A 12,362-nucleotide genomic window follows, 5' to 3' on the forward strand; every position below is an offset into this window, starting at 1 on the left:
CTCGCCTCTGGCAGCCGGAAGTTAAATCCTGCAGGCCCGAGGTTGCGCCCCTCCCCAATCCCGTTCACCCACCACCCAATGAGGGTGTTGGGTGGGTCCCGGACATGCCCAGTCACGGAGGCCTCCCCCCTCGGCGTACTCACCCCAGAAGGAAGCAGGCCGCACCCAGGCATGTCCGGGCCCAGCCCGCCATGAGCCATGGGCACATGGCGGACTGGGTTCGGGATCCGAGCTAGACGTCCTCTCCCGCAGCCCTCGGCTCGCCTCTCCCATTAACTCTTAATGTGAAAAATGATGTGCCTGGTGCAGCACGTGATTCTTGTGTTGTCTGAAACTCGGATGTGTGGCTTTACTTCTTAGCCCGTGTGCGAGAAGGTGTGAAGTGAGTGATGTGATCTGCCAAGTGAGCCAGAAAGATGTGTTTTATGTAACAGTACCTTGAACTGTGCTGAGATTTAATCACAGAAGTTGAGAAAGGCTTTTCATTAAGGATACACTTGTTTTAGGTCATGGCTGGGCGTCCACACTCCGGGGCTCTGAGTGTTAGGGTTGTTGGGATGTTCTTGGAGTCACATTCCCCCTCAAGTTACAGGTGGATTTCCTCCAGTAGGATTCTGTGTGTCTTTAGTGGTTTGTATCCCAAACTTGATTAAGCTTAGTGCTCATGTTTAGAACTCATGAGCGCTTTGATCAGGTCCTAAAGCAATGGTAGGCTTGTGTAGATTAAGAAACTCCAAAAAAGAAAAAACCAAACCCGAGATTCTCTGATTCGCATAATTAAAGTGACTGCTTTTCTTACTTTAAAGTGCTTCACTGGTTAATTGGTATTTTGAATGAAATTTTTATTTGTTTGAAGGGATCAGGAGACAGAGAGAGAGAGAAGAGAGAGAGCGAGCGAGCGAGTGTGCACCGTCCTGTCCTCTGGTTTGCTTCCCAAATGCTAGCAGCACCCGGGGCTGGCAGGAAGCTGGGAGTCTAATTCAGGTCTCCCTGATAGGGGCACAGCCCAGCTACCCAGCTTCCTGCGCCGAGCGTCTGTAGTAGCAGGCAGCTGGGGTTAGGCGCAGGAGGACTTGGCCTGTAACTGGCACGTTGCCCACTGAGCTCACTGTCTTGTCCCCCCGCGGTTCCCCCATTGCTTTTCAGAGTGTGTGAGAGAGCTTGGGGCCATGTCTTTCTGAGAGATTTTGTTGTCCAGAGAAAGTCTGATTTTCTCTAAGCCAGCTCCAGTGTGTTTTTTGTAGCCCCTCCCCCAGCTGGAAGCAGACAGCACCTCCCTGCTAGGCCGAGGCAGGAATCGCCCTGCCTGGCTGCAAGGGAGGTCTGTACTTTTCGGGCCGTGGAGAGGACAGTCGTGCTCTCTGCACGAGGGAGGGACTGAGTGTGGTTGGGAGTGTGCTGGACGGCAGCCCTTCACGCGTGCTCCTTTTGCTGGCTCTCTTGGGATTGCTCTGCTTCCAGCACCGTCCTCCTGGGGACCGTCCCTGGATGTCTGTTGTGCAGGGCAGACTTGCTGTGGCACTTCGTGTGCGCAGGAGTGAGCCTGGAACTCACGCTAACCGGTGTATTGCTTGTCTAAACTCTGGTTTAGGATTGACAAGGGAGGAAATTTAATCTTGGGATTAAAATCTGTAACATGCCTACATTCTTGATTGGTTTCATTTGTTTTTGTTTTTCCATCTGCCAGTGTACACTACGAATGTAATTTTTATGATTTTTTTCCAAAATACAATATCTTAAGCTGGATAATAAGATGTTGGAAATAACTTCAGATATACAGCTCGTATATTTTCTTCGGACCTTTCCTTTATTTTCAAAACCATGTTTTCTTTTTTCTTGATTCGGTTTAATTTAAGGTTCTTAAGAATCTGTTGTGTGGAACAAAAATCAAATTAGAACTTTTTTTTTTAAGATTTATTTATTTTTATTACAAAGTCAGATATACAGAGAAGAGAGACAAAGAGGAAGATCTTCCATCTGATGATTCACTCCCCAAGTGAGCGCAATGGCCGGTGCTGCGCTGATCCGAAGCCGGGAACCTGAAACCTCTTGTGGGTCTCCCACACAGGTGCAAGGTTCCAAAGCCTTGGGCCGTCCTCGACTGCTTTCCCAGGCCACAAGCAGGGAGCTGGATGGGAAGTGGAGCTGCCGGGATTAGAACCGGCGCCTGTTATGAAAGGACTAATGAATTTCACTTTTTTTAGCAAGATGTTTTTTCTTCCCCGTACATGTCACGCTTTTCTTGCTTGGTCTTTTCCATTCCTCTTCTTTGTTTTAGTTTGGTTATTTTCTGCTGATTTGCCTGCTTGTTTAGTAATACTACCTTCTGCTACACCCAGCCCGTTCTGCAACTCCTTTGATTAATTCGCATGGGCTTCAACCTCTTTTAAATACACTATCTTTTTTATCCATTTGCCATCTTTTCTAAGTCTTAGCCACTCACTCCACTGTTTGGGTTGCTTCAGCTTTGCTGCTGTTGGTGGTTGTGTCTTGATTGGTGTCTGCTTTTCCCCTTGTTTCTTTGCATGTCTAGTAATTTTAAAATATTTGCTAGATAGTGTGCTGAAATGTGTAAGCCGCGAATTGTGTTCATTTGAAAGATGTGAAGTTCTGTTCTGACAAAAGATAGTAGACCTGCTGTTCACTGAGTCAGGTTCAGTCCTGTTCATCTTTCCCCAGTGGGGTTCTTTGCGTAAGGTGTGAGCCTTGTGGCGTTGCCTCTCAGTGTCCCTCCTGTTCACCGTGTTCTCTCGGCTTCGGGCTCGGCCCCAGCAGACTCTGGTGCTGACAGAGCTGCCCAGGCCCTGGTGCTCGCATCTCGTACTAGTGCAGCTGCTTCATCCGTGTGTCTGTTCTCCCAGGCCCAGACCTCGTGCTAGTACAGCCCAGTTTTCTGTTTGTTTTGTTTTGTCTTTTAAAGATTCATTAATTTTTATTGGAAAGGCAGATATACAGAGAGACAGAGACACAGAGAGAAAGATCTTCCATCTGCTGGTTCATTCCCCAAGCAGTGATAGTGGCCAGAGCTGAGCCTATCCAAAGCCAGCAGCCAGGAGTCAAGAGCCTCCTCCAGGTCTCCCACGCGGGTGCAGGGTCCCAAGGCTTTGGGCCGTCCTCAACTGCTTTCCCAGGCCACAAGCAGGGAGCTGGATGGGAGGTGGAGCAGCCGGGATTAGAACCGTCACCCATACAGGATACTGACATGTGCAAGGCAAGGACCCCAGCCACTAGGCTACCATGACGGGCCCCAGTTTTCTGTTTTGCCCAACTTTGATTGTTAGAGAATATGTTTCACGTCGGCTCTTCTCTGTGACCAGAACCTGACTTCCTTCCACTTGCTTACGTACAAATTAGCCGTCTTTTGAATCACTTTGTGTTTTATTCCACAAGAAATGCTTTGGCATGGTTATTATTATGGCATTAGATCTGTACCCCAGGGAGAACACAGCTTGTGTTAGTTAATTTGCTAAGTACAGTTCCGTGTCTTGATCATCTGTCGTGTTTTAAGTTGTACTTTGTTATCTGGTGGAAAGTCTGGGACTGTGTCCATGCTTCCAGGGATCGTTTGTTGCAGCTGGCTTTGGAGTCGCCGCCCGTGTCTCCCGTTTCCTCCTCTGCCAAGAGACTTGCGGTCAGAGCCCCCACTTCCGTGGCATCCAGGCCTCCTGCAAAGCTGGCAAGCAGGCCGATGGACAGCTTCCTGATCAGAGAGGGCGCCAGTCCCGCCCCGGAGCCTCTGTCAGCCGAGAAGGAGAGCACGCTCACCCCGCAGAAAGATCTGGGCAGCTCGGCTGAGTCCACGGGGACGTGCTTCTCAGAGCCGATGACGCCCAGCTCCTCTGAGGCCAGGCGCCCCGAAACCCCCTCAACATCCACTCTGAAACAAGTCACCAAAGGTAGGAACTTGTTTTCACGAGGTGTTTTCCTACTCAGTGGTCATCTTCTCAGCCAGGTGACCTCTGTGTGACAGGCCGTGCTCTGAACGCCTGCCTTCTTGGAGAGCATTTTATAGCATCTGTTTGCCCAGCTTGCTCAGCCTCTGTGTCTTTCCCTGCCCGTGACACTGGGAGCAGTCTGGGACATTGTGGTGAAGCCATCCATGCGCAGTGCTGGCCTCTGTCAGTGTTGTTAAACGTGGATTGGAATTTGTTTGTTAGTTATGTGTTTACAGTTCTTTAAGAATACATAATTGTCATGTTGATTTTCTAGCATATCTTCTCCTGGATTGATAGTTATTACTTAGCATTTTTAGCTTGGTAATTTTTTTCTTTCTTAACCTCTAGCAAAAGCTGCTTTCTAATTGAATGCTTCCAGCAAACCATGCATAGGGTAGATGAAATTGTCCCTGATTTGGTGAGGTGGGAGTGGAGGGCTGGGCATGGTGCTGTTCTGCCTGACCTTTCATCCACACAGCCTGAGAGAGCTGCCCAGATCCCTGCATCTCCCTGAGACTGCGGGGGAGGGCTGGCTCATGCTGACATTCTGAGGGGAACTAGAGATGGAAGCTAAAGTAGCCAGTTTGTACCCAGTGACAAACTGGACAGTAGTGGGCCCAACCCCAAACCCTGAATGAGCTGCTTCTGAGCTGTCCTGTTGTGGGCCAGGCCCGTCTTGCTCGGGTTCTTCCACTGTGTTTGTGTTACATGTGGAGGCCTGCTAGTGCTTGGGCAATCCTAGGATTGGCTTTGTAGTTCGGCTGTGCCTTGATAGAGGAGACTAACCAAAGCATTTGCTGGTTGATTACTTAGCAAGCGTACATGCGGTCTTGCACCAGGCCGGAGGCTGCGTGCGAGTCAACAGAGCGTTTCTCATTCCTGGTGCCTGGATGGGGGATTCCTTTTTTTTAAAAATTTTCTTATTGCCTATTAAGTTGAAATTTTGCTTTTTATCCTAATTGCTAAAAGATACTGGCTTGGGGCTCGGCAGCATGGCCTGCTGGCTAAGGTCCTCGCCTTGATCCCATATGGCCGCTGGTTCTAATCCCGGCAGCTCCACTTCCTCTCTATCTCTCCTCCTCTCAGTATATCTGACTTTGTAATAAAAATAAAATAAATCTTAAAAAAAAAAAAAAAAGATACTGGCTTGTATTTTTTTTTTAATCTTTCTGCAAATAATAAAGTCTTTTTCTCTTTTTGGAAAATGCAGTGGATTGTCCTGTGTGTGGGGTTAGCATCCCAGAGAATCACATTAATAAGCACCTGGACAGCTGTTTATCACGGGAAGAGAAGAAGGAGAGCCTCAGAAGGTAAGGAAGTTGAGCACAGTTTTCTCTCTTCCAGGATTTCTTTATTTGAAAGGCAGAGTTACAGGGAGAGGGAGCTATCTGCTGGTTCACTCCCTAGATGGACAAACAGCCAGGACGGGGCTGGGCTGACGCCAGGAGCCTGGACCTCCATCTGCTCAAGTCCTCGGGCCGTCTTCTGCCGCCTTCCCAGGCGCATGAATTGAGAGCTGGTTCAGGAGTGGAATGTGTGGGATGCTGGTGTTGAAGCTCTGTCATGACACAGCCTCCTGCAACTCTTGAGCCGTTTCTCTGGGTGTCTCCTGCAGTTGTTGTACTCGGCCTCTTGTCTGGCCCAGGCCCTCTTCAGTCCCCTCTCCTTTGACCCTGCCGCTGCTTCCTGATCCCTGTCGGCTTGTTCTTTCCTCCCTCCCACTGGGCCAGAATAATCAGCTGTACTGCAATGTGCACTGCTGGAACAATTTTAAAAATTAATTTTCAGTTCTTCCTAAACTCATGTTTGGGAAAATAGGTGTTGTTTTTGTAGAGTAGAGCTTTGCTAAGCCTTCCACTCTCCCCAGGGAAAGAGCAGATGATAAATGGGAAGCATTTAGGGCAGCAGAAGAGTTAAAACTTTCTAGGAAAAGAAGATTCAGAAAGGAGACAGAGGCTGAAGAAACGAATGGGGTCTGGGACGTGGGCGTGGGCAGGATGACTGGTTCTTCATCTTCATTTGAATTTAGAAGAGCTGTTTCTAAAAAACATGCTGAAGTGATGGTATGTAGGAAAGATGGCAGGACCATCTTCCTGTTTTTGTGATTAAAAATAGAAAGATATGGCTTGATTTTTGAATGCATTTTAGCTTCTGAAGAAGAGACACGTCACGGTGACCTAGAAGTTAACCAATTAACACCACCTGCCATGTTATTTCCTGGCACAGTTGGCACACACAACGCTCCTACCTAGCGGGTGAATGTGTAGAAGAGAAAGCAGGGTTTCAGATGGCTTGGGTGCAAGAGTTTGGGATGAACGGATCTGAATGGTCCCCAGGCTTGTTTCTCTGACAGCCTGCTGTTTCTCCAAGCGTTTATTCCTTTAGGATGAGTTGGGAATATAGAGGCTGAGTGTTTTCTCCATGAAGGTTGGAGTTAGCAATGAGGACCTGGTTTTTCTTAGATACATCTGTCATGTTTTTGTGAACAGGTTTAATGCAAAGACATATTTCATAAATTACTACCTTCCACAAGTCATTCCAAGCCTTGCACCACAGAATGCTGTGGTCCAGCTGCTGCCCATGCGTGTGGCTCGGGCACGCCACCTGCTGATCGTCCTTTTCATGTGAGGCAGGCTCTGCAAAGTCCTGCCCTAAAAGTAAACCTTGTTTTTCTTCGTTTGTTATTGGAAAGGTGGGTCAGGTTGATGGACAGAAGGAGAGACAGAGAGAGAAAGATCTTCCATTCTCAGGCTCACTCCCCAAATGGCCACAATAGCCAGAGCTGAGCTGATCCGAAGCCAGGAGCCAAGAGCCTCTTCAGATCTCCTACGCCAGTACAGGGTCCCAAGGCTTTGGGCCATCTTCCACTGCTTTTCCAGGCCGCAGCGGGAGCTGGAAGGGAAATGGAGCAGCCAGGACATGGACGGCACCCAAATAGGATGCCAGTGTTTCAGGGAGAAAGATCGGCCTGTTGAACCACTGTACTGGCCCCTGTTTTGCTTTTCTGTTTGGTTTTGTTTGTTTGTTTGTTTAAGCCCAGTAATTCCTAAGTTTATTGATCTCCAACCCTACTTATATTTCTAACTTTAATCTTGTAAAAGCATTGTTCATGAAGACACATTCTGGGAGCCAGGACCCTCGTCTCTATGTAGTGATATCCTGGTGTTGGGTTGGCTCACACGGAAGAGCGTCCCCGACCTTCTCTTAGCATTCCCTTCTGCACAGCGTGCTTCCAAGCTTTCTGCTGACCGTGGGTGGAGTTGGGTCAGAGTGCGCCCTCTGCAGGTACCTTCAGGTTCTTAGCCCCTCCTATGCACTTTGCACAGCTCCACATTTCATCTCGGGGAAATTTCTCATTGTAAATTTTGGGAAATAGTATAGTCCTTTAGAATTTCACGGTTGTAAGTTTAATCTTGTCTCCTTTAGGAAATAAATGAGTTAGATACAGAATTGATAAATTGTTCTTCCATGTGTTTGCGTAAATACCTACAGAGTTGTTCAGCTGTTGCTGTGTACCGTGGGTTTATTTTGCAATCATTTTATCAGTCTCTTTAGAATTCATTGGACTGGGCCCGGCGGTGTGGCCTAGCGGCTAAAGTCCTCGCCTTGAGCGCCCCGGGATCCCATATGGGCGCCGGTTCTAATCCCGGCAGCTCCACTTCCCATCCAGCTCCCTGCTTGTGGCCTGGGAAAGCAGTCGAGGACAGCCCAAAGCTTTGGGACCCTGCACCCGCGTGGGAGACCTGGAGGAGGTTCCAGGTTCCCGGCTTCGGATCGGCGCGTACCAGCCGTTGCGGCTCACTTGGGGAGTGAAACATCAGACAGAAGATCTTTCTCTCTGTCTCTCCTCCTCTCTGTATATCTGACTGTAATAAAGTGAATAAATCTTTAAAAAAAAAAAAAGAATTCATTGGACTGTCATTATAGGGCGAGCATTTTTCAGAAAAATGTAATCTGTGGAGAGCTTACGGGTCTTTTAATAGTCGAGCAGTTATTTCTGGCTTTTAGACTTTGTTGAGCAGAAAAGAACTGAGACGGCTTGGCACTGCTGGTTGGGAGGGAAATGGTTGGTGCTCAGCTGTGACGTGTCTGTAAGTGCCACCTGGGAGCCAGTGGCTTCCGGTTAACTCCAGGGAACCTGTGGAGAATACCAATTTTAGATCCTGCTTGGTGGGTGGAGTGAACATGAGCCTAACCATCTGCATTTCAAACCAGCTCTACCAGAGGGTCCTGGGGCCCAGGAGCAGCCCTGTATGAACTGGTGATATCCAGAGCCTTTGTAACGTCTAGGTTTCCAAACAGACCTGCTGCTTGTGACCACAAGTGGGGCTGGGCTGTGTACTAGGGCATCCTGCTGTCATCAGACAAACATTGACTGAAGTCATTGAAACTTTTAGGTAGTTTGAATTCTAGTTCATTTTAAGAACCAGTATTTATTAAGGCTTTTTATTGGGGGATAGAAGAAATTTCATGTAGCTTTTTGTTTAAAATTATGGGTTAGCCTTTATCATAGCAGTAAGTGTGTAAATAAAATGAAAGGCCAGGCGGTGATTTTGCTGGTGCAGTTCTTGAAGTGCCCTACCGTATTCACCAACGGGAACAGTCACAGTTGGAGATAACAGAGCTCGGCAGTGATTTCGCTGTGTTCTTTGAGGATGCTGCCACATTCTCTACTCATCAGCTTCCCGAAATGCTGCTGCTTGGGGTGAGGAGTTAGGCAACACCAGCGTCCCAGCAGGGCTTCTCTGCAGACTTCCTGTGCTGGATTTGGGGGGATATTTCTCCCTGTGGTTAGAGTTTTTCTACAGAGGCCATCTGTGATGACGCTCTGAAAGCCCTTAACCTTGCTTTCAGCAGCATTTGTAGTATATCTTGTGAAACAAATGAGTTCTACGGGGTTTTGTGCCTGAACCGTAGGCAGCTTCAAGGAAAAACTCTTGTTTCTGCGTTAGCAGTGTGGAGAGTGGAGTGGATCTGTGTGTGCGCGTGCGGCCACATGCCTTCCCCACAAGCCTTCCATGCTGCAGGCCTGTACCCTGTCTGGAGTTAGTGTCTCACTCTGGCTGTCCCTAGACCCTTCTGCCTGACGTGCCCTGTGACATGTCTTCTGGGAGGCGCTGCCCACCTCACCTGCACCACGCTCCTCCTCCTCCCGCTTTTCGCCTGATGGCTCTTCTGTTCCTCCAGCCACCGAGACACTGAGTCAGAAGAGAAGTCACTGTTTTATGTGAAAAACGTTTGATTATTCTCAGTAATACTCAGAGATGTATTTTCTCCCTTTCAGTTCTGTTCACAAAAGGAAGCCGCTGCCTAAAACTGTGTACAACTTGCTGTCTGATCGTGATTTGAAGAAAAAGCTGAAACAGCATGGATTATCTATTCAAGGAAGTAAACAACAGCTTATTAAAAGACACCAAGAATTTGTGCATATGTACAATGCCCAGTGTGATGCTCTGCACCCTAAATCAGGTAAAATAAGAAAAGATGGGGTGTACAGTGTTGTGTACCTCAGAGGTTATAGAATCATACAAAACCAGTTCTGACACATTTTAGAAATGGACAAGACATGTAAAAGCGTTTCTTCTCAGGGTGGCTGGAGAGTGAGCCACCTCTCCTCGGCCTGGCTCCCGGTCCCAGAGGCTGCTCAGAGACACTCAGTGGCTGTTGCCTCTTTCTTAGGGATTGTTGTAGCCAGTGGTTGTGAAGCGTGAATCCAGGGAGTCTGTGCAACGTTCCAGTGTCCTGTCATGGGTGGGTGGCCTTGCACAAGTTGCTTGGTGTCTCTGATAGGCTGCTTCATCATGATTTTGAGAGGAAGCAGAAATAAATTGGGAGCAAGGTGCTTGAGCTGCTTTTTTCCTGGCACTGTGCAGGGTACCGGGTGTGGAGCTGTGTCCGTGGGCACGGCAGCTCTCCCCTCCGGCCTTCACCACGCTGCTGTTCTGCCTGTTGTGCTCGCAGGCTCTGTGGCCTCTCACCTCCTGCTCTGCTCTTGTGAAGGAGGCTTGTTGTGGCTGCCATTTTTCTCTGCCTTGCCGTCACCTGCTGGTGGATGGCCACACTGTGTCTCAGTTAAAACAGTTATGAATGTGGTTTCTTGGTGTTTTATGTTGCTGCAGCAATTCCCTTGATTGGCTAGTTCATAATCAGGTGTTTGGTTCATGGATCCGGTTCTGGAGGCTGTCAAGTGCAAGGTGGAGATGCTGGCCTCTGGCCCAGATCCTTATGCTGCGCCACCTGCTGGCAGTGAGCTGAAGAGTAACAGAGAGGGGTGAGGGAACAGGATGGACCTTGCTTTGTTTCTGCAACAGATCCATTCTTGATAATTACTAGGTCCTGTGGTAATGACATTAACCCATGAGAGTGGATCCTCCACCACCTCACACTGTCACGTTGGCTGTTGGTTTCTTTCTTTATTTTCCCCCCGGCACATTAGCTTTACAAGTGTGTTGGAAGTGTTTTCATTTCTCTTGGATAAGTACCCAGGAGTGGAGTTACTAGGTCTATAGAAAAAATTCTTAAGAAACTGTTTCCAAAGAACTATGTTGTGTTGTGTGAGAATTCACTTGTCCACATTCTTGTCAATCTTTTTTGAATTTTAGCTCTTCTGGATGGTGAAATAGTACCTCCGGGTGGTTTTAATTGAGAGTAGCATCTCATGAAGGTTTTGGGTTTTTTTGGCAGCACATGGTTTATGTTTTTTGTTTGTTTTATTGAATCTCAGTCTTCTGTTACTCCCTTCTTCTGTTTATTGCACATTTAATTTGGTCTTCTTTTTCTGACTTACTGTGACACATTTGAGATAATGAATTTCAGATTCTTCCAATGTCAGCATTTAAAACTGAGTTTTCCTCTAGGCATCATTTTACCTGCATTCACAGATACTGGTGTGTTTTTCGTTGTATTTATTTGTTGATCATGGGCTGCATGGAAGTGTTACTTCATTTTCTCTTACCTGCAGTGCTTCAGGCCAGAAGTGTTTTGTACTGTGAATTTCTGAGCTTTGGGAGTATTTGCTGGTACACTTGCTCAGTGTCTTAGAGATGGGATTCAGGGCTGAACACAGGATGCGCGTGTCACGTGTGCTTGATACACAAGCCTCAAGCTAATCTGATGCAGTATTTCTGCTGAAGGCTGTCAGTTTTCTTTTAAGGAAAATGAAAAATTGGGGAAAAATGGCTGTTGGCCTGCATATTGATCACTTCTCGCTGCTTTCTGGAGGAGCGGATTCCCCTCTTGGGCCGGGATGGCCTCGTCCAGTGCTTCTTGCAGGATAGATGCGCCCTGAGAAATCGTGGGTCTGAACACAGTCTTGGTTTTGCATTCTTTTTAAAAGATACTTCTAGAGATAATTTCATACTTCCGAGAAGATGGAAAAACTATCCCAGGAGTGTGAGTACACACTTCACACAGGCCCATGGCCTCACACCTGCCGGAAGAGTCCCTTTCCCCACTCCTTCTCCGAGTGTTTGTGTCCGTAAATGTGCTGTCGCTCCCACAGCTGTGTGGGGACAGTGATGATCTTGTCATCGTGGAACAGGGACTGTGTCTTTCAAAAAATTATTTGATTTTATTCTAATATTTATTACAAAGGTCATGGGGTTACAGACGCATGTGAACGTCTAATTAGCATGGAAATGGTCAGGGTAGCTGGCGGAGAGGCTGAGAGAAAAGATTTCAGCTTTCGCTGCTGTGCCATGGCAGGAGACAGTGCGGTGCTCCTTGCTGTCGCGCTGTGCCACTGCCGGCAGGTGGAGACAGTCGTGGGTGTCCCGGCTGAGCCCCGATCCAACCTTGTTGAATGCTTCCGCCTTCTCATCTGTGTACTGGTTTTGTTAGGGACTCATTAGTGGCCCTTTCGGTCCTTGATCTAGTTTCGGATCAAACCTGCAGTTTAGTTAGATCATCATTATGTGTGTGTCACACACAGTGCGTATGTGGCATTCATGTACATCATGTTTGTGCGTGTGTGATGTGTGAGTCTGTGTGTGTGTACATGTATAGAAGCAGAGTGTTGACGCCTCCGTGTAACCCCCGCTTTGCTCTCGGAGCGTCCTGGCCCATGCGGGCAGTTGACCTCTGTGCATCTTGCTTTGCCCAGGCCTGATCCCCTGGTGAGCCTCTGTTGTTCACGTAGTACGTGTCCCCCTTGCCACGAAAGAGAAACCTGTGAGTTGGCTCTGTGGACTCTTCGTGACTTCTCTGTATCTTGGCAGAGCCTTGTTTTTTTTCCGTCCTGTTCGGTTCTATTCAGTGCTGCTTGGCCCTGTTCAGCCAGGGCCCTGTTTGGTTCTGCTCAGCCCTGTTCCATCTTGTTTGGCGTTGTTCAGTCAGGGCCCTGTTCCATCTCGGCCCTGTTCCGCCCTGTCTGCCCTGTTCCATCTCAGCCCTGTTCAGCCCTGCCTGCCCTGTTCAGCCCTGTCTGCC

The 12,362-nt window shown here is 48.2% G+C and overlaps 1 protein-coding gene across 2 annotated transcripts in view; it reads left to right on the top strand.

Annotated features, from left to right (window-relative positions):
* The window catches only part of RAD18 (RAD18 E3 ubiquitin protein ligase), a 73,625-nt gene that overhangs the window by 14,213 nt on the left and 47,050 nt on the right, over positions 1 to 12,362 (top strand). For both annotated transcript variants that reach the window (XM_012925931.2, XM_058678394.1), the window contains exons 5-7: positions 3,559 to 3,896; positions 5,146 to 5,245; positions 9,220 to 9,404. In XM_012925931.2, coding sequence (XP_012781385.2) covers positions 3,559 to 3,896; positions 5,146 to 5,245; positions 9,220 to 9,404 — 623 coding nt within the window. The remainder of the gene's footprint in view (positions 1 to 3,558; positions 3,897 to 5,145; positions 5,246 to 9,219; positions 9,405 to 12,362) is intronic.

The sequence above is a fragment of the Ochotona princeps genome, chromosome 21 (assembly GCF_030435755.1).
Source record: "Ochotona princeps isolate mOchPri1 chromosome 21, mOchPri1.hap1, whole genome shotgun sequence".
Classification (NCBI taxonomy): Eukaryota; Metazoa; Chordata; class Mammalia; order Lagomorpha; family Ochotonidae; genus Ochotona; species Ochotona princeps.